This window comes from Diorhabda carinulata, chromosome X, assembly GCF_026250575.1.
Source record: "Diorhabda carinulata isolate Delta chromosome X, icDioCari1.1, whole genome shotgun sequence".
In the NCBI taxonomy this organism is placed as follows: Eukaryota; Metazoa; Arthropoda; class Insecta; order Coleoptera; family Chrysomelidae; genus Diorhabda; species Diorhabda carinulata.
The window spans coordinates 8424217-8450528 of record NC_079472.1 but is presented as its reverse complement, the minus strand read 5'-3'; the positions used below and the strand labels follow the sequence as shown (position 1 = coordinate 8450528).

General features: G+C 32.8%; 1 protein-coding gene across 4 annotated transcripts in view; it reads left to right on the top strand.

Annotated features, from left to right (window-relative positions):
- Nucleotides 1–26111, top strand: part of LOC130902153 (glutamine--fructose-6-phosphate aminotransferase [isomerizing] 2-like) — a 67281-nt gene extending 41170 nt beyond the window's left edge. For 2 of the 4 annotated variants that reach the window (XM_057814027.1, XM_057814025.1), the window contains 8 exons: nucleotides 1650–1667; nucleotides 8502–8656; nucleotides 10653–10868; nucleotides 16711–16981; nucleotides 19470–19666; nucleotides 21960–22115; nucleotides 22185–22337; nucleotides 25182–26111. In XM_057814027.1, the coding sequence (XP_057670010.1) occupies nucleotides 1650–1667; nucleotides 8502–8656; nucleotides 10653–10868; nucleotides 16711–16981; nucleotides 19470–19666; nucleotides 21960–22115; nucleotides 22185–22337; nucleotides 25182–25403 (1388 nt within the window). In that variant the 3' untranslated portion in view covers nucleotides 25404–26111. The remainder of the gene's footprint in view (nucleotides 1–1649; nucleotides 1668–8501; nucleotides 8657–10652; nucleotides 10869–16710; nucleotides 16982–19469; nucleotides 19667–21959; nucleotides 22116–22184; nucleotides 22338–25181) is intronic. The other 2 variants (XM_057814028.1, XM_057814026.1) reach the window with 1 other exon arrangement.
- Nucleotides 26112–26312: the final 201 nt, after the last annotated feature.

Below are 26312 nucleotides of genomic sequence, written 5' to 3'. Positions count from 1 at the left end.
GACTTGAGTGTTTTCGGTTGGTGTATATCATTTGAATCGCACTGATAAAGAAAAACAACATTTGTACTTATTGTCAGCCTCGGCTGGGATAGCTTCCAGTAACTTAGGCTAATTACTTTTTAATGTCTTTAATGGATTCATGGCGCGTTCCCCGAAACGGATTTTTGAATTTGGAAAAAACGAAAAAGTCAAGGTTATTATCGATTGATTTTCTGAAATGAATTCATGGTGAACCACTTTATAAAAATCGAAGAAAACGATTATTTTCGACCGGTTTAGACGTAGGTTTTTCGATTTCGGCTTATTCATGGAGCATCATTCGATAGATTGTTGGGTAGTTTCGTCGTCATATTCATAAACCTCACTAGAAATTATGTGTTTAATAAATGCTGGGTCCTCAGCTATTTCTCGGATGCCGATACGACGATTTTTGGGTTACTAACATGAGGCAAGTTTTGGACTCCTCACGAATTTCATTGAATGCTTCGAGCAACTCAAATTCTCACTTTCGCGACAAAATAGACTTTGCAAAACAATATCAACGATTCCGTAGCCGTAGTTCCATTGGAAACATAAAAATTTCGAGTAAACTTGTTGCTCAACTTTTCAATCTCTAGGCAACATCTCAAGCATCTCAAGCATCGAAAACAAGCATACACTAAATGAGATATGTCTTCAAGAAACTTCTCATTTTCATGAACAGAATAAAATATGCCATCAAAAACAAAATTTGTAAAAAAACCAAGTCTCGCAACTCAGTTCTTCTACCGTAAGAAGTTGTAAGATCTATGTAATACCAAGTCGGTTGATTAATTCAGACCCTACTTAAGGGACCTTCTGTCTTAAGTTATCACGTAATTAGCTAATTTAACAACACTTTATAGTGACTACATTAATATTAAAAATCTTTTATCTTTAAATAAAATAGATTAATTTGGCCATTACATGAAAACACAATGTAACTCACATTATAGTAAATAAGATTGTTTAGTGCGATTGTAAAATTTTTTATATTCATGTGGTCACTGTAAGATGTTAGATACGTAATAACTAAGAAGGTCTCTTCAAGTAGGGATTGAATAAATCAACCGACTTGATGTTACCATAGATCTCATAACTTTTTACGGTATAAGAACTTTGTTGCGGGACTTGGTTTTTTTACCAGTTTTGTTTTTGATTGCATCTCATTTATTTTTGTAGTTAGACCCACTGCCGAGCTCCCAGATTAATTTTCAATACTAAATAATTCTCACTAGCATTCATTTTTTCGGACCCTGTACTCACTTCTACGTCATATTAATGCGCCTTTTCATAGTGCGAAAGTATTTTCTCAATATAACTACAATTAGTCGTAATAACTAGTTTTTATATATATTTTTGCATATATTTGGCATTGATTTTTGATAATAAAATACTTATATTAATATCGGTTGAATATCGGACTATATTTTAGTAAACTTATTCGTAATATATTCATATTCTTAGTATAAAATGACAAATTCACTTTCAATTAAATAAAGTTTTTGAAATATTTTTAGAGCTTATCATGAATCTGTTGAAGGACTTAATTGTTTTTGTTTTCAATTCTCTGTTTTGTTTTTAATGCTATTTGTTTTGTCCTTTGTTTTATTTATGGGCTCTTCCTGCAGATGCGGATTCCAATCCAGGTAGTACCATTTGTTGTTTTAGCCGAATATTTCTTATCCAGGTTTTCTATTTTTATTATCTGTATACGAAGAGTTTTTTGATGATTTATGTCTTCATTAGCAACATTTTTATAATTAAAATTATTCAATTATTCTCGGTATTTGTATTGAAATAGAAAACCTGGATAATTGCTTATTAGTGCTTTATCTAACATATTAAAGCGTTTGGGTACTGGTGCTGGGTACTTATCGTAAGTATATTTTTTTAATTTTCTTCTCAAAGTCAGTTGTAATTTTGGATCTTAAACACGGTGCTGGTTACATACTGGTTAAAAGGTACACTATTAGTTAGATTTAGATTAATGTAGTTTAATTAGGTCTTAACCATGTTTGTAATAAATACATTAATTCAAACGATATTTCCAAGGCTCAAAATCACTCATGTGATTATCAAAATGGTAAACAGTAGATATTCAAACTTTTCAATCTGACTATTCTGTCTTAGATAGTTACGAATACCTGCTTTGATTTTCTTAAATTGAATGAAGTAGCTCAAAGTGGTTAAATGAAAGCTATGAAAAGTACTGAAGTTTGTTCTACTTGTACGTGCCCTTCTGGTTTTTTTGCGTCGCTTTATCTTACATCTTCATTTAAAGCAGGAGTGACCGCAAATCTAAAATGAAACGATTTTTGTTTGACAGTTTCTACTTGGAAATCCAACGTTACTTTAAGTACAGTAAAATGAGGTTTTGGGTTCGAAAAAGTGTTGCAACACGCTAAATATTTTCATAAAAAGAATTTCAAGAAAAAAATTGTTTGCCAGAAGAATTGTGAGTGAAAATCATGTTTTGTTTATATTTTGAATACCGAAAGTGTTTTATAGAATAAAAATTAATTAAATTTCATATAATAATTATCTCTTGCCATTTTTCTGTCCAATTGGTCGTTTCCACACAATATTCCCGCCACTGCGGGATTGCAGTAGTACAATAAAAAAAATCAGTAACTTTGTTGAAAATCATCGAGAAGACAAGCATCAAAGTACGTGGTATTTTTCAAGACCCGCAGTTCATTTTTCAAAGTTTTTTGTAAACCCCATTATGGAACTGGTTTCTTATTAGTTCTAATCTATCTTTTCATGATTTTTAGGTGAAATTGTTGAAATTTTCAAACAAGTTATATTTAAAACTTCTAATGACAAATAAATCATTCTCCGGGATGTTCTGATTGATGATTTACGAAACCGTATTTTCTTGTCTCGAATAAATTCCGCAGTAAAAGTTGAAAATAATTCTTAATATGTGTGATTATGAATAAGTACGGTTTAAAAAACTTGACATTTCTCAAAATATGGTCTTTTTGGGCAAATCAAATTTTTTTTGTTTTCCAGGTGCTACTTCAAAATGTAACTGACCGAAAGTACATAAATTTATTTTCCATTCCGGTCTCATACTCTTTCTTATTTAAAACCAATGAAACCGGTTCTAAGGTGGTATTTCCAAAGAACTTTGATTGAATATCAAATAGATGACTTTGAGAAACACAACGTACTTTTCTGCTTGTCTCTACGTTATTGAAGTTTGTGTTCCTGCATTGTATCAATATCGGAATGGCAGGAAAAAAGACAATCTCTCCGGCTTCCAAGAGCAAAAGGCACAATAAATCATTTTTGTGGGAAATTCAATAACTTTTTATTCTATTAAAACAGTTACGGTATTCAAAGTATAATAAAAAAATGAGTTTTCTTATTTTGAACCCAAAACTATTTGGCCTTACGCCACCTCTTTTTCAAAAAAGCGATCTTAATAGTTTCTCTGGGGAAATACAATGATTTTTAGTATTCCAGAGGAGGGTTACGAGTTTTTCGAGACTACTAATGGCAATTCTGCCTGTTAAGGTGGCCGTTCTAATAAAAATAAGACCCGTCGTTAAAAAAATGAAATTAAGTATGTGAAAACGCTCCAAAATAATTTTTGCGTGGAACAAAGTAATTTTGTTCCAATTCTTGGACATCAAATATTTTTTCAGATCTTCCTGGCTAATCGCTCTTGGAAGTCCCATATTGAAAGTAGTATATCTCCACGTAAAGTCTATTCTATCAGTTCATTATTGTAGGGGGTCGTTGCAGATCGACTAGGACCTGGCCGAGAAGTTGTTCATAGCCGAAGTAATTGCGCGCAACTGCACCAAGGAAATGATCAAAATTACACTCAATCTTCTAATACCAACGTGAGAACAAAACTAACCAGAAGCGACAGTAAAAGAATCATTACTCTTCATAAACGACTAGATCTACGGGGATTCCATATTCTTCGATATTTTCATTTTTATTAAGTTCAACTATAATTGTCTCCTGTTAAAGTTACCTCTACATTATTTTGGCTTCCTCTATATTTTTCGCTCATCTGTACATCTTCATCGTCGCCATTTAATAGTTGTTTAAAATACCTTGCCCTTCTCTCTAGTTTGTTCTTTGTACCTTCTAGAACCTGGTATTCTTCATCTCTACAATAATTCTTTATTGTCATCATACGTTTCATTTATTTCGTCACGTAACTATAGAAATTCTTAGTCTCTTCATTATTACATTGATATTTTATCAATTCTAAGTACTTTTCTAGTTGTTCCCTCTTTTTTTGTAATCTTTCTCTTCTCTTTGTACCCTATGTTTGTTTGTTGTTTTTTACAGTTGCCTCTTATCATCTTTTCTCTCCTACTTTGGCATTCGTAAGTAAAGTTAAACATAGTTAAATTTTCAGTGAGTAATTACAAAATAAAACCTTTCACTAATGGTAATGAGGAATAGTTCATATTATTTAATCGCAATTAATTACAGAAAAAGTACTAGTTTAATAATAAATTTAATTTTGATTTAACTGTACACGAAGTATACTGGTTAAGAAAGTAAATAAGGAAGTTAAGTTATTTTCGAGTTGCGGTGCACCATGTACACTTCTAAAGACTTTTTGTTGATGACCTGATTTAATTGAACAAACTTTTAATGAACATTTTCCTGAACCTAAATTTCTTATAGCTTTCTATCTTTCAAGTGAGACAAAATGATGTAATTTTTTCTGATATGGGACACTGACAGGATACAAATAACATATTTATCGTAAACCTCATAACTCGATATTTAAGATTAGTTGTGGTTTACAATTGTGTATTCTTATTTCTCTCAAATTATTTATTGTTTACCATCATTTTTAACACTGCTTAATATCAAATTTGCCTGTTTCAGGAATCTAACTGGCGAACAACAACAATAAAATCGTACAATGCACAGGGTTATTCATTATAAAATACTCACTCCTATTATTACCCATTGAGAAAAGTCGATGTGCTCCTGATCAAATTTTTTCAAAAGAGAGAGATTCATTTTAAAATGAGATCTTTTCAATTTTCGAGATCTGCTCCCATCCTAGTTTTCGCGCCGTTTCGTATCCGTGGACGAAACGTGGTTACACAAGAACATTTCAAAACTTGGTCAACGCAATAGGTTTCTCGGTGTGAACCTAACCAAAGAAGGTGAATAATTACACCTCGACCATTTTTTGTTATACACACGGGAAATCCACATTAAATGCCTTCTATATGTCCAAACCCATCACTATCTAGTATTCTACTAATTTATTTGGTGGATTTAATGAAGATATGAAATAAAATTGACCGCATGTGACCATGAAAAAGTTCTGCCGCAGCAAAACAATACTCGGGTGCACATATGTCCAGTTTTCAAGACAACAATCCATGAATTATGCTGCAAATTGCTCCTATGTGGTGGCCTATTTGCAATTTACCTTATCAAGCAATAATGCGTTATATTCTTCTGTTGTTGTTATAACATTTTATTGATAGCTGATGAACAAATTACCATGATTATCCCAAAACACACACACTTTTCTGGCACCAAAAACCATATTTGCCTTATTCGGAGCAACTTCATCCTTTGCGATCAACTGTCGTATTTTTTATTTTTTCACGAGTGTAGCGGTGGATCCAGATATCAAATACAGTTATGAATCGTCGCAAAAAATGTAACTCAGTGCTTAAACTGCTTCAATAATGCCTGAGAAATGTTCACTCGTATCCACTTTTAGTTTAAAGTGAGCAAACGCGGCACTCAATGCGCGGATTGCTTACTCATGCATAATTCTTAGTCAGTACATAACAAATACGTTTTTTTGATATGCTGATAGCCTTTTATAATTCTTTAGCTTTATTCTGAAGGTGGCCCAATGCCATTTGGTGGTTGTCACAGTTTTTGGCCGTCCCGAACGCTCGTTGTCAGTCAAGCTGATACGGCCACGCTTCAATTTGGATAACTCCTTTTCCATTTGCGTAGGCGTATTGTTTTTCAAAAACAAATCTTTAATGACAGATTAATACTCAAACTTTTCCATTTAATAAAAATCTTCACAACGACTCACTTATACATTTGTCAAATGGAAACTAAGCGTTCAAAATGGCTGAAATTTTAGTGAGAATTTTTCAACGCATGCTCATATATAATTCCCATATTATATTAATAAATGATACAGCTTCAGGTTGAGGTCGGTAACTTTTCAGACAATCCTCACGTGGACATTTGGCATGTGGTATGAAACGTTGCAAATGAACCTCTCGTTTCAGTCTCAGAAACTGAAATATCAATTATCAAGGAATTGTCTGTATCCTAAATGAATTGCATTTTGATATTTCTTGTGTAAAGAGCTCAAAGGACACTACGTTGAAATATAAATCGAATCTGTTATAAATATTACCGATTCGATTTACGCGGGTAGTTTAAATGTACCAGATCCAATTTAATTAGACACTGCATTAAAATATTTATTAAATTCCACTGAGTACTTTTTTCACAGTTATCCAATTTTCATATCCAGTAAAAAACGAAACCACTTATTTAAACAAAAATCAATATCAACTTCTGGTGATAAAAACACTCCGGACATCTAAATTTATACTAAAGCTGTCAAATGATATTTACCAATATCTTTTTATAAGTTTACCAAGATAGTATGAATTATGAACATTCTAATGTATAAAAGAGAAGATTTTATTGTTGCTTTTCGTCACTAATGTTGAATACTGTTTGGGTTTATGTAAACGTTTAACAAAACTATGTATCGGGAAAATTTAATATTAAAACTTTGATATAATCTTGTTTCATATCGAAACATTAATTTATAATTGTTTTATTTGAGTATAAATGTCAAATTATCGTAATATGTCTTATGCCAAAAGAAAGCAATGATATCGCCTTTCAACCATGAGTATTCCACTCTGATTGCGTCATCCAATGATCCATTGATTGATGGTACCATTTCCATCCTTCTATTATTATTTCGACTTATTTTTCTCTATTCCTTCTTGTTGCTGTTGGCTGCTTTTATTCTATTTTCATGTCGATGTTTTTTTCTAGTCACTTTAGTTTTTGCGCTAGCATGTATCTTGTTGTTTTATTTCGCTGGTTCTAATTATTTGGTTTTCTAACCGTTTCCCATGTCACATATTGTCATAAATTTTCTACTTTGAAATTTTCGGTTTAATTTTTTTTGGTAGTGTGGCTTACATCACATATGTGATCATATGTAATGGCGACTGTACACTCTCGAGCGAGTGCTCTCGCCAATTTTCGCCGAGCGTTCTCTCCCAAGAGGATCATTCACGAGCGTTACCATGTTCACTCTCCTCTGTTCATTTGCGGTAGAGAACGCCATGAAGATGGACACATCGAAGTAGTTTCCTCGCAGTTTTCTAAGAATTTTGAATATTCCGTAGGTGTCCACGTTAAGTTTTCATTAAAGAGTCTTTCTTTTATATCGGTTCATCCACAGGGAATTCAGTTCTGATATCCTAACCCAAGCATCAAGCAACTTTCTTCTCTTTACGAAATTTATTACTTGGATTCTATAGTAAGTGTTATGTTTGATTATTAACTCCATTCGCAAGACACGCCGAGATCCTTTGACTTGGACACGAAATACAGACATGAGAACGAGACACCCCCAGACATACGGAGTGCGAGAGTGTACAGGGTAGCTCTCCCTTCTCTTTCGACATACGGAGGCAAAGGGAGAGCTACCCTATACACTCTCGCACTCGATATGTCTCTGGGTACCTCGCAAAGAGTGTACACCCGCCATAATCACTTATCTCTTCTATGTGAGGTGTGTGAGAAAAGTAATGAGACTAATTCTTCATCTATCTATGTCATTATATATATGCTGCAAGGTCGGAAAAGGGAAACGGCACAAGATATCTAAACACGACTTTTGGTTATTCACAATCCTATTAACAAAATAATGACATGCATTTTCTGTTTTAGTTTTTTCAGCACCATTTTGGCACAAATTATTTGCATGTTCAAATCTTTTGTGAAAATTTGATACAATATTTGATGTGTATCTTTATTTTTGATCGTCGATCTGGTCTCTCACGAACAACGTTTTCTTCAGTTTTTGAAGTTGACATTTGACGTTCTGTATATGATTTGTACCAGTAGGGCGCTTGTATTCTCAATAAGCAACGTTCCCTGTTTCAACTTATCAAAGTTGATTCACCAAATTAAACGAAAACTTGAGTGCACAACGTTACTTCTAATTTTCATGCTACATTTTTGTAACGACGCAGAAAAACCTGAAATATAATCTAATTTAAGCTGTTAGCTACAACATTGTCAGATCGACAGCAGTGGATTTTTTTATTTATAATGATAACGTTAAATTTTCCAATTCTTCTTCACACTCCTATTACGATATTTTCTAAACCTATACAAGATTATGTCAAATTACTTTTTATTATATAATTTTATGGCCTAATAAATGTTCAAAATTATTTTTACACTCTTTTTAGAACACCGACCGCACGGTAGAGGCGAATTTCCTACATTACCAAGAACAGGTTCAACATCAGAGTTTGAACCACTTGAGGACAAACAAGTTGAATATTTCTTTGCTTCAGACGCTTCAGCAATCATAGAGCATACTAACAGAGTTATCTATTTTGAGGTACGTGGCGAAGTAACTCATTTTACAATAAACTATATTTTTAATTAAGATCGACAACGATGTATCAAATTCTTTTTGACATTGTGGTGAACATTGATAAATTATTTTTGGCACCCTAGAGAAAAAAAGTAGACACATTAAAAATTGAGGGTATAAAATTTCAAGTCTCTTCTTTGAGTAAGCATTACTGTCGAGGATGTTAAGAATGGTCGTAGATTCTGTGTGTTTATTTATAATTTTTGTAAATAATCGAAATTAAGTGCTAGCTCTATCCTTGTCACTTACATTTGATGCGGTGAAAGGAGGAGAGGTGTACGTCAATTTGAGGTATCTTTGACAAATCTCTCGGTATGTCACATGACAATCTTTCAATATCAGTTTACGCACAGCAACGATATTTTTTATCTCAACAGTCTATTTTGAACGACCCTCACGATATTCACCCTGTAGTGAAGTGCGAACACGAGTGAATTCAGAAATCCAGCGAAACACGGAGGCTCAAAATTGATCGGCACATTGCTGCTCGGTTAATCCACGTCGAAAGTCATAGAAAATGTGATTTAATTCCATTTTTGATCAAGATGAATGTTTCAAGTATCTGTAAACATTTCAAATAGCACACGTATGACAACAAGCTCAGAGTATGTTCACCATTAAAAATGTCAAACTTTATTATGGCAATGCCAGATTTGACATATTCCCATCATATTTCGCAAAACTTAAGTAGCAACCCTCGTATATCTGATTTACACCATCGTTTCATTAACGATTTTAATAGGTTTAATTAGATGAAAGTACATTAGTTAGGTTTTAAATGTTGTACAAGATTGTACAAAACAACTTAAAGTGCAACTCCTGGTCTTTCTCATAGTCTAGAGAAATAGAGACTATTCTTCTTTTCAGTACCGTCTTCTACCGAAGGTTGGCGACCGTCGTTTGATAGGCTTCTCTATTTTGCGCCGCATGAATTATATTCGAAGCTTCTGGTATTTGGGACCATTTGCGTAGATTTTTCAGCCAGGACTTTTTTTGTTTCCACATAACCCTCTCCTACCTGCTATCTTGCCTTCCTCGATAAGCTGTAGCAAACCGTATTTTCATTCCGAAATATATGGCTTAGATAGGACGGTTTTCTTTTCTTGATAGTTACAAGCAATTCTAAATCTTTAGCGAAATACTTCTTTTCTTTTTGATTGCGTTATGGCTATGTAACAGTCTTTCGGTTCATAGATTGGTTCGCCTTCATTATAGGATTTTATTGAGCAGTCAGAAGCATTAAATAAATAAGAATAAACACTAACTATAAACTTGTGATAGTAAGTTTTGATCTGGTTGTCATCACCGAGAACTGATTTTGAAGTGGAGAGGACAAAATTCCAGTTTCTATTCTGACTGGTACATGTGTCACGTTAGGAAAACAATATACTCAACTTCAGATGTTTTGATAAACAAGAAATAATTTTTTTTGAGTCACTATTCAATTCCAACCGTACATAAACCCTAAATTAATTTATGATACCTAAAATTCTACACATACATGTTGCAGTACAATGAAGGATTAGATTTCTCAGCACCATCCTTCATTCGTGTTAACGCTGCTTTGCGTGAATGAAGTTCATGCTCAGTATTTAAAAGTTCTGTTTCATCGGTTTTTTAATTTTAAATGCATGACATTCACTACAAGTATCAGTATGAGGGGCGTGCAAATCAAGATTGGAATATTGAAAACAGGGTCAATATTTTATGCACAAAACTCTTTGATAGAGATATAGATTTATGTCGACTGTCATTTTCTCTGTTATTTTATGAATTTAATATGATGATGATAATTATTCGAGACCTACCAATAATATAATTTCCCAATATTTGTTTGTTCTTCAGAACGACATTCACTGCTCAGCCTTTTGAAGCCAACGGGAAGGTTTTTCTTATCAAAACTAATAAACAATCATTCAAATCAATGAAAATGGTTTTTCATGAGAAATTTTAATTTCAGGACGACGATGTAGCTGCTGTTAAAAATGGTTCACTCAGTATCCATAGAATCAGAAGAGCTGGTGATGATCCACAAAAACGTGAAATCACTACTCTTAAAATGGAACTACAACAAATTATGAAAGGAAATTATGACTTCTTCATGCAAAAGGAAATATTTGAGCAACCCGAATCTGTTATTAACACAATGAGAGGTCGTCTTAACTTTGAAAATGGAGTAAGTCAATTTATATAATTTTTTTTTCTACAATCACAAAGAACTATAATAAAAAAAGTAAATATTTGAAATTCATTTCTTCAATATTGTTTGTTTTTGTGACATTTTTTTTCAACACTATATAAAAACACTTATAATTTTCTTAGATCTTTATATAATTATGTTCGTGGTGTTTTAGCGATTTACTCGGTTGCTTATTAAGTCTACTACAAAATGAACTTGATTAAAGTGACCTTTATACCGGAAATGGATTTGATTGAAACTTTTCGATTTTAAAGGGCATGCGCCATAAAATTTTAACTTCTGTTACAATGTGCCAACTCGTGGTCATGGTTGTCATGAAGATTAGACAACTCGTGACGGAAGATTATGCAGCTTGGGATTTTAATTATGGAATGAAAAAAAAAACATATATCTACACTGTATTTCACTAAAAATATTTTACATTTCAACCAAAAACATGTAAAATATTGCTGAGTTTATAAAACAATTTAAATTTATTCCATATCCAAATGTAAATGTTATTAGTTAAATCATTGTCCAATAAAAATATTCTCCTCGGTCAGTTTTTAAAACATTTATTATTCATAAAATTGTGAATTTAGATTAGATAACTTGATCTAATCTAAACGATTTAGAAATTCTAGGATTTAATTTTTGGATTTTCTAACTTGACAAAGTGTATTAGGTACTAAATTCCAGGTAATAGTTTCAATGAATCCGTCACGAGTTATATTATGTACTCGGACTACATCTTCGTTTACCTGAAATTTTCCCGTACCGAGTTAGCACATCCTTATCTCAACAGATTAAAAATCGTCACGAGTTGCAGCACACCCATTTTAACTCCTGTACACCCACAATACAATATAACAAAACAATATTCATTGCACTCCACAAGAAGTAAAAAAATGTATTATTTACAGTTGGAGCTGTACCTGTACTTGAACGATATCTTTATTTCTCCCTCTATTTCAATACTTTCACACCAACCTCTGCATCTCCCCAAAAGTAAGAAGACCCTTACCATCATAGCTGTTGCAATGGATTTTTCGTAATTAATAAAATATTATTATAGCTTTTTAATACTCACAGTTATTTTTAATCAATTATTTACAAATACGAGTATATGCATGTAAGTATGAAAAATAAAAATTCGAAATATACTAAACTACATATTACTATAATATATACACTATATACATACTTATATACTACACATTACTTTATTGTATACAACAGTCTACAAATATTTGCTATAACATATTTAAAGTATGTACATATTTGCAATATATGTATTTTATTCCGAAGAACTAGTAGATTAATTGTTTAAATTAATCATGAGAATGTTGGATTCATTTGTTAAGGTTTAATAAAATAAAATAATAAATTGTTCTTAAATGTGACTACGGCTATGGTGGCCAGGAGAGAGATTGATTTATTACTCTACACTTTTTCTGAATGGAGTATAATTCATCCCACGTATCATTCATTTTATTTTCATCCTTACGTCTTTTGACGCGCACATGAAAAATCGACAGGCTCTCGAAACGAATCTTGGTGAGTGTGAAGACGACAGGAGTGCTAGTTATGCACAATCTCAATTTATTCAGTTGTCCTCTACATCTACTACAAAATTGACGTGATTAAAGTGACTAAGTCAGATACTACATTAGTGTACCAATATTATGCGTTTATATCACCTAACTAAAAAAAGAAGTGGGTGGATGACATCAATACACCGCATCAGGACCTTTATCAATTTATTTACTTATATGAGCCCATGGGTAGTTCACTTTATTTTGAATCTTGCGTGAAGGATGCTTTGGATCCCAAATGATTGGTTCCATTTGTATCCAAAAAAGTGATGCCCAACTCGTTACTCCACTCCTCCATGATAAAAAATGAAACGCGTCAACGTCTTCCAGTAGTCAACAGAAAAGTGACTGAACGCGAGAATGTGGTTGATTGCTTCGTACCCTCACCGTTTATGACCGACACAAAGCATTCTAGATTTTTAATAATTCGCCTAGTTCCAGCTTTGATCCGATTACAAGTTTCTAAATATTAATTTCATTAATTTCTGAGCCAGAGTACTGTAAGGTGTGTGGTTGTTCGAATAGGGTTCATGGAATACTTGTTTCTTAGTCTTCCACTATAACACTAGACAACAAAGTTACTCCAACCAAATATCAATTTTTGTCATCCACGTCTTAATTTGTTTCAATATTTTTTTACGTTATTGTTACTTTTCCGGTAGATTCTGTAAGTAGCTCAGAGTTATCATCAATTATTTTCGTATAATCACCTTTGGAAGTTAGTTGACAACTGAATTGTATGAAATGTCACGCAAATGTGTTAATTCTCCCGACTTATGTTGTTATGTTTGCGATGAATATACACCTAAAAGCCAAATAAGGGCTTTTACACCTTTAATTAAGGTAATTCTAAAGCAGTTCCTGTGCCTTGGATTTGGATTTACCCAAAGAAAAAACTGAAGCGTTAAGTTTAAGACTGAAACAGTGGAATCTGCTATAGACCGGCTATTTGCCAGCTATTATGAGCAGTTTCTTAGGGAATAGAATTCAAAATCAATATTCAATATTCAAATTGACGTTGATAGAAATATTGATTCTGGTTACTATAGGAATTTCCATTAATTTTTAATTGGTTAGATTATGAATGACGTTGAATGTTTATAGGTTAGTAAAGGGTAAGTTGTAGTGAATGATGTTTAATATTAATTGGTGAATTTATGGATAACATTTAATTAATGTTTAAATTGCTACTACTACTTCTTCTTTCCTCATTTTCTCGAAAGTTTCATTACTGCTTATTTCTATCACCTCATCCTCAAAATCCGCATTTAAAAGCTTTTCGAAATATTCCTTCCATCTCTCAATTACTTTATACTCCTCGGAGTTTATATTTCCTTCCTTGTCTTTTATATTCATCACATTATATTAATTTTTTTCCTAAATTGTTTCATATAATAATTTCTGATTTTCCCTATAGTTCTCTGTCATTTTGTGTCCGAAATTTATCCATGATTTTTCTTTTTTTATTTTAATTAATACATTTTTTATTATTAATTTATTTTTACCTTAACCAAATATTTCATCAATTTTTATTTCTCATCTTTCGGTAACTTTTCTATTTAGTTCGTCTACCGACTCACAAAATATTTTATAACATTTATACAGGGTATTATCATATATATCTAATAGTGTTCATAGAAAAGTACTACACATTATAAAATCATTTATATTTCAAATATTTTTCACGAGAATTTATAACCAAACTATTCACATCGATTTTTATCACAGAAATACTTAATTTACGATTAGCCAATGATGGCGAGCATTTTTAATTTCAAAATAATTAGTTGGTAGATTTTGTTCCCATTTCGAGAATTACTGTTATTTACATCATTAAAATATTATTAACCTATTTCACTTGTGATATTCCGTTTACGTAACAATGCAAGGAAGATAATTTTTTTAAGACATACAGGGTTAGCCAGCACTAATTTTTAATGAAACCTGGAAAGTTTCCCTATACTTCTGATCTGATCACTATCACGATCAATGAACAATTTTATTCTATCCCAACTTACTATAAATGTTTGGAAATTAAGGGTCTTACTAAGTAGAAGCTCTTTTAATTATTATAACTACAATTTTTATAACTAACACCAACACTAATATAGAAGATTCCGCACTTTATTCTGCTTTTACACTTAGATAACTATCTAAACAGGCTTATTCTTCTTCAGTCTTCTCTCTAGGTTGGTGTTGTCGAGAAGCTGGATTGTCTGAACGTTCACATGTTTTAAGAGCAGCTGTTCGTGACTTTTGGCTAATTTAGTGGATAGCTCTAGGTCCAAAATTGGGAATAAATGCAAATGTACATAAAACGACAAGAGAGTTATACCTTTTTGTAACCTGATTAGAGTGAACGTATTGCATTCGAAGTTTTTTTTAATTTATCACGTGAGACATTGATTATATTGTACATTAAAATATAACCACAAGCTATCATAGTTTTTGAAAGAATCCAATTCAATATCCGTCGTGGCATATAGAGCGAAGAAAAGAAAAAATCTGCATTTTTCTATTGGTACATACGCAGTGCAGTTCATACCTGGTATTTTTATTAAATAATGAGACTGCAAAATAATTTATTTTTATTCTATAATTCTCAACTTATTATCAATAGCAGTGTTATCTGCGTATGCTGCAGTAGTTATATATATGCATGTGGACATATTAGTTGTCTACCTATGATCATGATAGATGTACTCCTCTCTACATCTCAACACCTAACATTATGGGATACAGAGATGTAAAGTGACTTTGAATTTCGACTTGAAAATATCTGTCTTGCATTTTAGTATTAGAAAAATTATGTTCGTGAGGTTTTTTCTATAAGTTTGTATATTAGTCTGCCTTGTCATACCTTGTCGAATGCTTAGGCGATATCTAAGTATGCTGTATCTTCAACACATTTGTACATTGTTTTCGTGGCTTAACCCAAATATTGCAAATTTGGACGCTTTTTTCGTGTTTAAAAACTTGAAGAATTAAAGTAAATGAAAATATATCTATTCATGTTACTCACACACAACGGAGAAGAGATTCTGCCCGACTGTAGTGTTAAACAACCATATTCTGGTACAAAAATAAAGTGCAAAATACCTTGAGAATCATCTGGATCGACAAATAACTGGGAGAAAACACATACTTTCTAAGAAAAAGCCAATTGACCCAAACTCAATAAACTATACTAGTTGATAGGTAGAAAATGCCAACTAAAATCAATGAAAATTCGCACTGATAATTATCTGGATTTTTGGTATACAACTATGGGGCACTGTATACAACTCAAACAGCAATTCTCAAACATTACTTATATATTGCCATTAACCTATGAAGTTCACAGATTGAAAATAAAAAATTTTGTTAAAAAAACCTTCAATATATACTCCTTGATCCTTAAAACACTTCATGTGAACCTATCATTGTTTGATTTCTTTAAGCTCCGTTTAGTCTCGTGCCCATTTTTCTTTAGTGGCTTCTTCTTTTTAATGTAGTTGCTCTAAGATTGGAATGCTGAACTTGACTAGAAACCCCTTGATAGACAAGAGGAGAATCTTGACTTGCCCTTCCACAACTCGGGAGTTGATTAGTAGATTATTCACCTGGAACCTAGTGAAGGTTGTTTTGCTTGAGGATTATAACGATTACTAGAAAACTACGATTCGTCGCACGCTGTTATTCTTTCCTATAAATATGTGGGACTTTCAAAGGCATTCAAAGAATTATCACAAACATATTTTACAAACGTAAGAATTTTAGGTAGCAATTTTACTCATTTCGCATGTTGAAATTACACGTTACAGCACTTTTTTAACGCAAAGGCGTAAAAAAATTATAATTTCACAAAATTCCATACATTTGATATTATCCTCGCAAACTATTTCCTGCGTTGCTTGAATTTAAGAGCAATTTTAATTATTTCATTTCAAAATATTCTAAGGAGCTCTATCAGTTTGCATTTCTGGCAATTTTGAATCCAAACACTTTTTCAAATATTTCGACTAATAGTGTGTCTAGAAACTGCTCAATTTACCCAAAATTCCATATCAATATCTAGATTTTCTTTTTTTAATATTTCAGAATCATATCAGTTAATGACGCAAATACAAATAGTAGATTGGAAGTTAGTTGAACATTACACAGTGAATCTGTTCAGCAGAATATTTTCCAATACTGTAAATGCTACCCAATTATTCTTAATTGAATTTTATTTTTTCCATAATTGATTATAATCTATTTTACAGACTGTGACACTTGGAGGCATAAAAGATTACATTCCGGAAATAAAAAGATGTCGAAGATTGATGTTAATCGGTTGTGGTACCAGTTACCATAGTGCTATTGCTACAAGACAACTGCTGGAAGAATTAACAGAATTACCAGTAATGGTGGAGCTAGCCAGTGACTTTTTAGATCGTACTACTCCTGTATTCAGAGATGATGTTTGCTTCTTTATCTCCCAATCCGGAGAAACGGCAGATACACTTATGGCTTTGAGATATTGTAAATTACGAGGTAAGCCATTAAATGATATTTTCTATTCGATTAATAATTAATAGATGATATAATTAATTCATTCATTTACTTCTATTCACTCATGATATATCTATAAACAGGACAAATTACTAATGACGATGAGATTAGTCAATATGTATACTGGGATAGGTGAAACGATTATTGTAACAGTTAAAGTATTATTTTCCACTTTATACTTACAAAATGTTTTCAACCCAACTATGCAAAAACAGATGAACTTGAAATCAGTATTTATCGATATTTGACTTTTTCTTACCAAATGGAACCTCCTTTCGTAAAAGTAACAACAAAACTAGTCCAAGACACCATAATTCTCCTGAAAAAGTCCCACAACAACTATCTAAAAAGCCATCAAAATAATAAAATTCGTTTATAATGCAATACTCAGAACACGTTATTTTCCAATTCAGTGGAAATTCGATGAACTAATCCTCATTCCTAAACTTGGAAAACCGACTGAAGAGGTTACTTCCTATAGACTAACCAGTTCACTTCCGATACTGGCTAAACTGTTAGAAAGGCTATTAAAAACTAAAATATTACCTATTCCTAATAAAAACCAATAACAAAGAAAATCATAAAAACTTAATCGAGGATATTCCTCGATTAAGTATAGCCTTTGATAAAATCTGGCACTTGAGTTTACTTTACAAAATCAGAAAATTCTTTCCTCATTCTCAATTCCTACCTTGACCTACCTAACCAAAATAAATACTCAAGATCTAATCAACGCAAGTCTTCCCCAAGCTAGCGTTTTTGCGTCCGCTACTATATCTTGTATATACATCAGTGCTATTTGAGTTATTTTCAGATACTCAAAACATTCATCTTGGCAAAAAAGTGGAATTAAATCGCGAATATTTTCGTGCGATAATTTTCTATGACTTTCGACGTGGATTAAACGAACAGAAGTATGCCGATCAACTTGCTTCGAATTTTGGTGATGAAGCACCATCTCGAGCCACTGTGTTTCACTGGTTTTTCGAATCGAATCGTGGTCGCACTTCGCTATAGGATCAATTTCGTGAAGGTCCTTCAAAATCAGCAGTTGTGCCAGAAAACATCGTCATGTGACGTGCCGTGAGATTGAGGTATACTTGGGCATTAGTTCCGCTCTCAATATTGCGTGAAAATTTGGTTGTCATATCGATTTGTTCGTGTTGGATACCGCATAATTTGACAATCGTTCAAAAAAAGCTCGTGTCGATTGGTGGAAATAAATGCTGGAAAAATTTCGCTGTGCATCAAAAGACGTCTATAAGATCGTGATAGGCAACGAATCATGGATTTATGCAGATGAACCAGAAACTAAACAACAAATCCAACAAATTTGTTCGTGCATGAAGCACCTTGAAGCAAATTGTCGCCTATTTTTTTTGGAACAACTGGACATGTCGCCACCGTTCCATTAGAACAACGTAGAACGTTCAATTATGAATGGTACACCAGCATTTATTTGCCAAAAGTGTTTAATAAATCAGGAAAGCAGAAGACTAATCATCCTCCACCACGACAATGTGATGTCTTATACATCAGTTTGAACAAAGACGTTTTTGAACAGTCAAAACATCGAATTGATGGGTTATCCACCGCACAGTCCATGTTGGGCATCCAATGATTCCTTCTCATTTCCAGAGAAATTTTTCAACTTTTTTCTACACCCTAAGAAGCGGTTGATGCGTTCAATTCATATGTTTTAGAGGTACCTCATTTGAAATGCTTCGACAAGTAGTTCAAATGCATGCAAAAGCTTTGGATTAAATTTCGACAATATATTGGATAATTGGTGGAAAATGAGTGCCTTTGGCACACTATTTTCAGTGTTTGTGAATGGATATCAATAGGCTATACCCATATATTGCCCCAACCCGGGTGGTACTACCTGCACTCGATAAAAAGAAAGAATTTTTCAATGAAATCAATGCCAAACTATGGAAGTGGCTTAAATATTCGTTGGGTCACTCTGTGGTCCCTTTGCATACCTAATGAGGTTTTATTACTCTATACCTTTTTGAAATAAACTATAAAAACATATTGTTAATAAATTTGGTAAATAAATAAAAAATAATTTCCACATCTTAATCTGTTTAACCATAATAGAATATTTTTTAGTTTTTCCAAATTTTAATTTACCCACTTGAACTATCTTTATTTTCAAAAAATTAATGCATCTGTTAAAAATGAGTTAACTGGAATCCGATATGTTTCGAAGACAATTAGATTGAAAGTAATCGTTATTCATAAAAAATAATACAAAGTTCATATCCACTCTTAGTACAAGCGGAAGTTGTAAACAAATAATACTAATAATATTATTAATATAATTAATTTAATAATATTTTCACTGAATTTCGTAATGTTTTCATACACAATATTGACCAAGCTCATCTTGCTTATTTTCAATTTGTTTTCTATCTGCTACGATTCAATATTCTTGCAGTAGATGATAATATATAATTTTTTTTAGGTGCCCTAATTGTTGGTATTACAAACACTGTCGGTAGTTCCATTTGTAGAGAATCGCATTGTGGTGTTCACATTAACGCTGGTCCAGAAATTGGTGTTGCTTCTACTAAAGCATACACCAGTCAATTCATTTCTTTAGTTATGTTTGCTTTGGTTATGAGCGAAGATAGATTGTCCCTAAGACAAAGGAGACAAGAAGTAAGTTAACCAGTTTGTCGCAAATGTGAGAGTCTAATAAGAATTATGTATTTATCTTAATATCTTCTGAATATTTGGTTTTTACCATTACCACGAAGAATTGCTCTTCACGTTCCTATTAGTAGTATCATCTAATATTACCTTTACGAATATATTTTTTAATGAAGCTTTCAGTGCAACTAGTGCTTACCTAAAAGTAGATCTACTATTTATCTTTCGCATGTTTCGTATTTCTCTGCCGTTGACCTGCTGCCATCTGTCTTATGGATCAATTTCTCAATACAGAGATGATACAGGTTCTTGACAGCTCTTTCACCAAAAGTTGATGCTCATGAAGAGAAAAATTACTGACGTGGAGATGTGTGGTCATTAATTGGGAGTGTTTAATTGTACTTATACCTATTACTAGGAATATTTTATTCCAATTTTAAATTATTTGGTTAGATGCAATTTTATCAGCCCTGCAACAATGTAGGATAGACTACAGATACGCAAAGCTCATTAAACACATATATGAAAACGCAACTCTAAATGTAAATCTCCACGAACCAACAAATAAGATACATGTAGGACGCGGGATTAGACAAGGAGACACTATCTCTCCTAAGCTCTTCACATGTGTGTTGGAATACTCTTTCAAAAAATTAAACTGGGAAGAGAAAGGTATAAATATCGACGGTGAGTATCTAAACCACCTGCGTTTCGCAGACGATATCGTCATAATCACCGACAATATGCAAGACGCTCGGCAGATGGCCACGGATTTGAAAAGAACCACAATGAATGTTGGCCTAGAAATAAATCTAGACAAAACCAAATTTATGACAAATCTGGTAACAAATGATAACATAATTATCAATGGAGGTGAGATAGCGCAAGTTTATGACTATAAATATCTAGGCCATGAAGTGAGGATAGGAAGAGATAACCAAACGTGTGAGATAAAACGTCGAATACAGTTAGGATGGATAGCTTTTGGCAAGTTGAGTAGTACCTTGAAATCAGACTTACCAATAAGCCTAAAGAGAAAAGTATATGAGCAGTGTGTTATACCTGTGATGTCCTATGGGGCAGAGACGCTTACCCTCACGAGACAAACTGCAGGAAAGATGAGAGTGGCGCAACGGGCAATGGAAAGGGCAATGTTGGGAATTACGAGAAGGGATAGAATTACAAATGAGAACATAAGAAGAAGAACAAACGTTAAGGACATTATTGAAATTATAGCCCAAAAGAAATGGAAATGGGCAGGCCATATAGCCCGAATGACAGATAATAGATGGACGAAAAGAATATTGGAGTGGAGGCCAAGAATGGATAAGAGAAGTAGGGGCAGGCCGCCAACAAGATGGAGTGACGATGTAAAGAAAATTGTAGGAAATTGGATACATACAGCTCAAGATAGAGATAGATGGTTTAAACTAGAGGAGGCCTATATCCAGCAGTGGATGGAAGATGGCTGATAGATGATGATGATGGTTAGATGCAATTAATTCATTAATAATTTTTTTTCTCTAGCTTCCCGTTGGTCCGTACGTTCTGGTTTTGGATGGCCAACCTATGATTTTTTGCGAGAAATATTTTTCCTATGACTTGGATTAATGCATAACTCACTTTACCACCTACTTTCTTTGATTTCATATATTTTTGAATCAATATTATGCTGCTCTTCCATTGTTTTCTTCACAAAACTTCAGATTTCTGAAAGTTGTTTACGATAAGGCTCGTGATAATATTCGAAATTTGTTTTACTTAGGTTGATACATTCAATAGATCTTCTTTGCTTATAGTTTCCCAGGAATATCGTTGCCTGTGTCAACCATGCAGATTGTTCCATTTTCCTTTCCACCTTATTTTCTAGTGATCTCTCTATTGATCTATAAGCGATTCCATAAAAGAGTTCAGGTACTAAGAAGGGCGACTTTATATTTTTTGTCCAGGCATTTCCAAACCTGTATATCTCTTATGGTATCTCAGATCTCCAAAGGTTCCAAAGCTGATTGGATATCAGACTAGATGGCGATAGTATCGAGGAAGCATACTTATATATCAATGTATGTAATGTTGGAACAAAACATAAGAAAATGTAGATAATGTTTTGGGTAGTGAGCAATCGAGCATCATAAGGATTGATGGTGCAGCTAAGAATCGTCAGAATATTTTAATAATTATTGGTCTTCTCTGGTCTTTTTATCCCCCCAATTTCTGTGTTGAATTGTTGATATGTGAAAAATCCATTCAAACATATGAATTTTTTTCATATTACATTATAAATTTAACAATTCGTTTCCAGATAATAGATGGTTTGAAAAATTTGCAAAATCAGATCCGTGATGTACTCAAATTGGACAATAAGGTTAAAAGTCTTGCTGAAGATTTGTATAAAAAAAAATCTTTACTTATAATGGGTCGTGGATATAATTTTGCTACATGCCTCGAAGGAGCATTGGTAAGTAATCATATATGCATATAATCATCTTTATTTCAAATTCTAATCGATTAATTCTGTCATTTTCAGAAAGTGAAAGAATTGACATACATGCATAGTGAAGGTATTATGGCCGGTGAACTTAAACATGGACCTTTAGCGTTAGTGGATGAAACCATGCCCGTTATGATGATTATAATGAGAGATCCTGTGTACACAAAATGCATGAATGCATTACAACAGGTAAAATATTTTTTTATTATATGTTTTTTTATATATGTTACACATCTTTAGGGCTTGGTGTTGTGCCTGGTATGTTGAACTCTACAGGAGTGCCGTTAGGAATTACTTTGCGGGGAAGTATCAAGCTATAGAGCTCTTCCGTCAATTTCTATCTCTTTCTCGATTTTGTTCTTTCATCCTTTGCTCTCTTCAGAGCGAAACTTCCTTAACATCTCAGCAGTGAACGTGTTCGTGGCTGCCTAAGCAGTCTCTGCCTTCAACATATATCCAGGCGTTATTTCTGAAAACCTATTGCAGTCTTCCATGTGTGACGAAGCATGCCGAAGCGCAGACATACGAGAAGTGCGTGCTCCGCAATTTCGTTGGTTTACCTTCCCACTTTTAATTAGGAGTATAATTTAATTATTCCATTGGTGATCTGGTGTGTAAATATGCTGCTACTCGACGAGCCTCGCCCCATGTTTTTTTTTTATCTTAAATTTATCTTGTCTCTTCGCTTTACCATTAAGTTGCTGAAATAGTACCTCGTATTTTCATGTAATCTTTCAATTGTTTACTCATATATTCAACATATGTCTGATCTAAACTTTAAATTTTTGAATCAAATTCAAATAGTTTCAACCATGTTTATGTATTCTATTATGAAGTCTGACATTTCACTTTTGTGATCCAGTAAAAATATGCAAGAATGAGAATTTATTTCTGATCTAATGAGCATAGATTTAAATGGTTTTCTTACTTGGTCAGATTCTGTACATTTTTAGTTAAATGCGTACCTATGGACATCCCTTATAGCCTGTTCATATTTCCTACACTTAGATGTGCCAATTTTCTATTCCTTACCTTTTCTACTAATATTTCTATTATTTAGATTAAGGTATTTTCTTCATTATCTTGTATTAGTTTCCCTGTACAGATTTGGTCATTTTTTTCCTGTCTGTTCCTGTTTTCAATACTATATGGAAAGGTGGGAGATTTAGAATCACTTTTAGTGTATCTGTTGGACATGATCTCATAGCCCCGGCTGTATATATCCAAGCCTGTATATCTTCGAGAGATTGTTCTAGTAGGTTTAAAATTGAAAAAATTTTTAAAATACTATATACTAATTTTTATCCACCACTCGGGGGGCCAAGCTCTCGTTCCTCGCGTCGATTTGAATACTTTTACGCTACTTATCTCTCCAGAATCAGAAAATCAGCGCGCTCACCCACATTTGAACTAAAATGTTCCAGTAGGCAGGATCGATTTCTAGATCTTCCAGAAAAATTATTTCATAACAATATTAACTTACACCTAGTTTTCATCATAATTTCATTAATTATTAGTTTTATCAACAAAAATATGAGCAAGGTTATAGTGCAAATAAATGAAAAGAGATCATTTTCACAATTGATCTCAAATCTATACGGCGACCCGTAGTTAATATATTTTGTTGGATGTTTTTTTAGTAAATTATTAAATTGAAACATTGAATTAGGAAGTCATTTTAACGGCTTTGCAACTCTCAATTCGGAAAAAAATTATACTTATGATGATTAGAATTGTATGACTTTTTGTACAACATATAATTCCGTTTATTGTGAATGTGTACGTTATAATGTTTGTACTTTGATCAAATGATTTTCGAAATGGTTTTATGTGCTATGTGTTGAAGAATTTTCACATCCCGTTGATCCAAAAAATTATAACTATACTCTACGATTATTGTTATCAGTTTGGAGGTAATCCATAAGTAAAATTCCTTTTACATCCTAAAAAACTGTGGACAACACATCTTTCCCCTATGTCTGAACACTAACTGTCTTTTGAGTAAGGGGTCCTGCTACTCCTCCGTACCTTGATTTGATTCAGCATCATTGTGGCCAACAAAAGTCATCTACAGTCATAAAATCCTTTTTCTAATGCTCTAAACGTTTTTTGTGTTGGTGCATTTTTGGTAACGTGTTTATGAATGCAGCTCTGATTTTCCAGTAATCTAAGATTTCAACCAAAATTTTGCTCACATTGTCTTATGATATGCATGAGACTCCTACTGAATTTATTTTGTTCAATTGACGATATTGCATAATCATATCATATATATAAATTGTTGTGAACTTGTTCTGAAGCTACAAAACAAAGACATTTATTACTGCCCTATACTCAAGTTTTTTTACTGTACAAAAATGTTACTCATAAACTTTGAACAAAACGAATACGAATTAGTTGATAGATCTACATGAGAGAGAGTTTCATTGGGTTGTTTTATTTGGGCAGTAGGAGGGAGTTGAATCATTTCTAGAATGGCCCTGATGTAGGAAAGCTTTTACTCTACAGAGTTGGAATTTTGGTGGTTTTGTAGAAAGGGTTTCTTTTGTTATGGTATTCCTTCGTTGTGTGAGTGTTTGACAATCATCACGTGAGGCATATGAAAACCTAGAGGCAAAAACGAAATTGTCGAACAAGACAGCTTTTCAAAGAGTGCATAGAATAATTGTTGTAGTAAGTAAGTGCGGGTACAGCTGCGGCTGTATTGTTCCCTGACTTCGGCCGTTTGGCTGATGAATGAGTTCACCAGGTTATAGAAAATCTTCAACACCGACGATCGATCTATATGAAAATTTCCACAGGTTCGTAGTACCACTATCAGACAGAGCTAAATGAAAGTTTTCAATCATGAATTATTTTTGACTTTTTCTCAAATCTTGAAATTTAAACTTTTACATATTACTCAAAAGCCTTCTATTATACAAGTGCGTCTACTGAACTACATATGAGAGATATCATTGCTAGTATTTTATGTTATTTGTTATGAATATAAATTCAATATTAAAATTTTAATTTTCGATTGTTTCATTATAGGTTACTGCAAGAGAAGGGAAACCAATATTAATATGCGAAGAAAATGATAAAGAAACAATATCTTATAGTCAAAAATATTTGGAAATTCCAAGAACTGTTGATTGTCTTCAAGGAATTCTTACTGTCATTCCAATGCAACTACTTTCCTTCCATATAGCTGTTCTTAAAGGATGCAACGTCGATTGTCCACGTAATTTGGCAAAGAGTGTTACAGTAGAATAGTATTATTTTATTCCTTCATCTGAAAAGTCTTCAAGGACTCTAAACATTATTATTTTATAAGTTTAAAGGGACCAGGATGAAATGTAAAATATTTGTTTTTTAATTATTTTTTGACGTCAATCTTAAAACCATTTTAGATGTTGCCTTTGAAAAATTTTTATACAATAAAATGTGTTTATATTCAAGTTCCACTCATTATTTTAGTAAAATTACGAATTAGTGATATGTAAATAGCTGTTCAGCTTCAATTTCGAATGCAAATTGGATTTAACCTGAAACATGATTTTTTGTAATTTTATTATATGATAAATTTTGCATACTAGTATATTTCTCAGTATTTCTAATAATATAGTGAAATACTTGATTACTGTCCATTCGTATAGCGTGCGAAGTAATTTTGCCTGAGTGAAAGTAATAAAAATATAAACCATAACTGTTCCTATTAACACGTTCGCTACCAGTGCTACCAGCCCTATTGTACTATGTGAATCACTGGTGCACAAACCGCGTAGTTTATTCGTGAACCAAATATATCACATGTGATATTGTGCACTAAGATGTTAAATTTTATTTCGAAAATTCTGATATATAGAAGTAGTAGATGGCAGTGGTACATAAATCAAGTATAAGTATGTTAAATGGGCATTACCGGAGATTTATACTGGTCAAGTTATAAGTGCTAATTTGAAATAAAATGAAATTTGCCGACTCATGGTTTTATTTTCATTAACCTTTCGAGAGAAGAGAACAGTTATAAAAAATGAAAAAAACACATAAATAATAAGTTTAAATTTGTATTAACTTTGTCTTCTATAAAAAAAATCCAGATTCTATACATATTGCGAGTACTCAAAAGATTTTGAAAAAAAATTTGCGTGCGTATGATCACAGACACGTGGTTCGCGACAC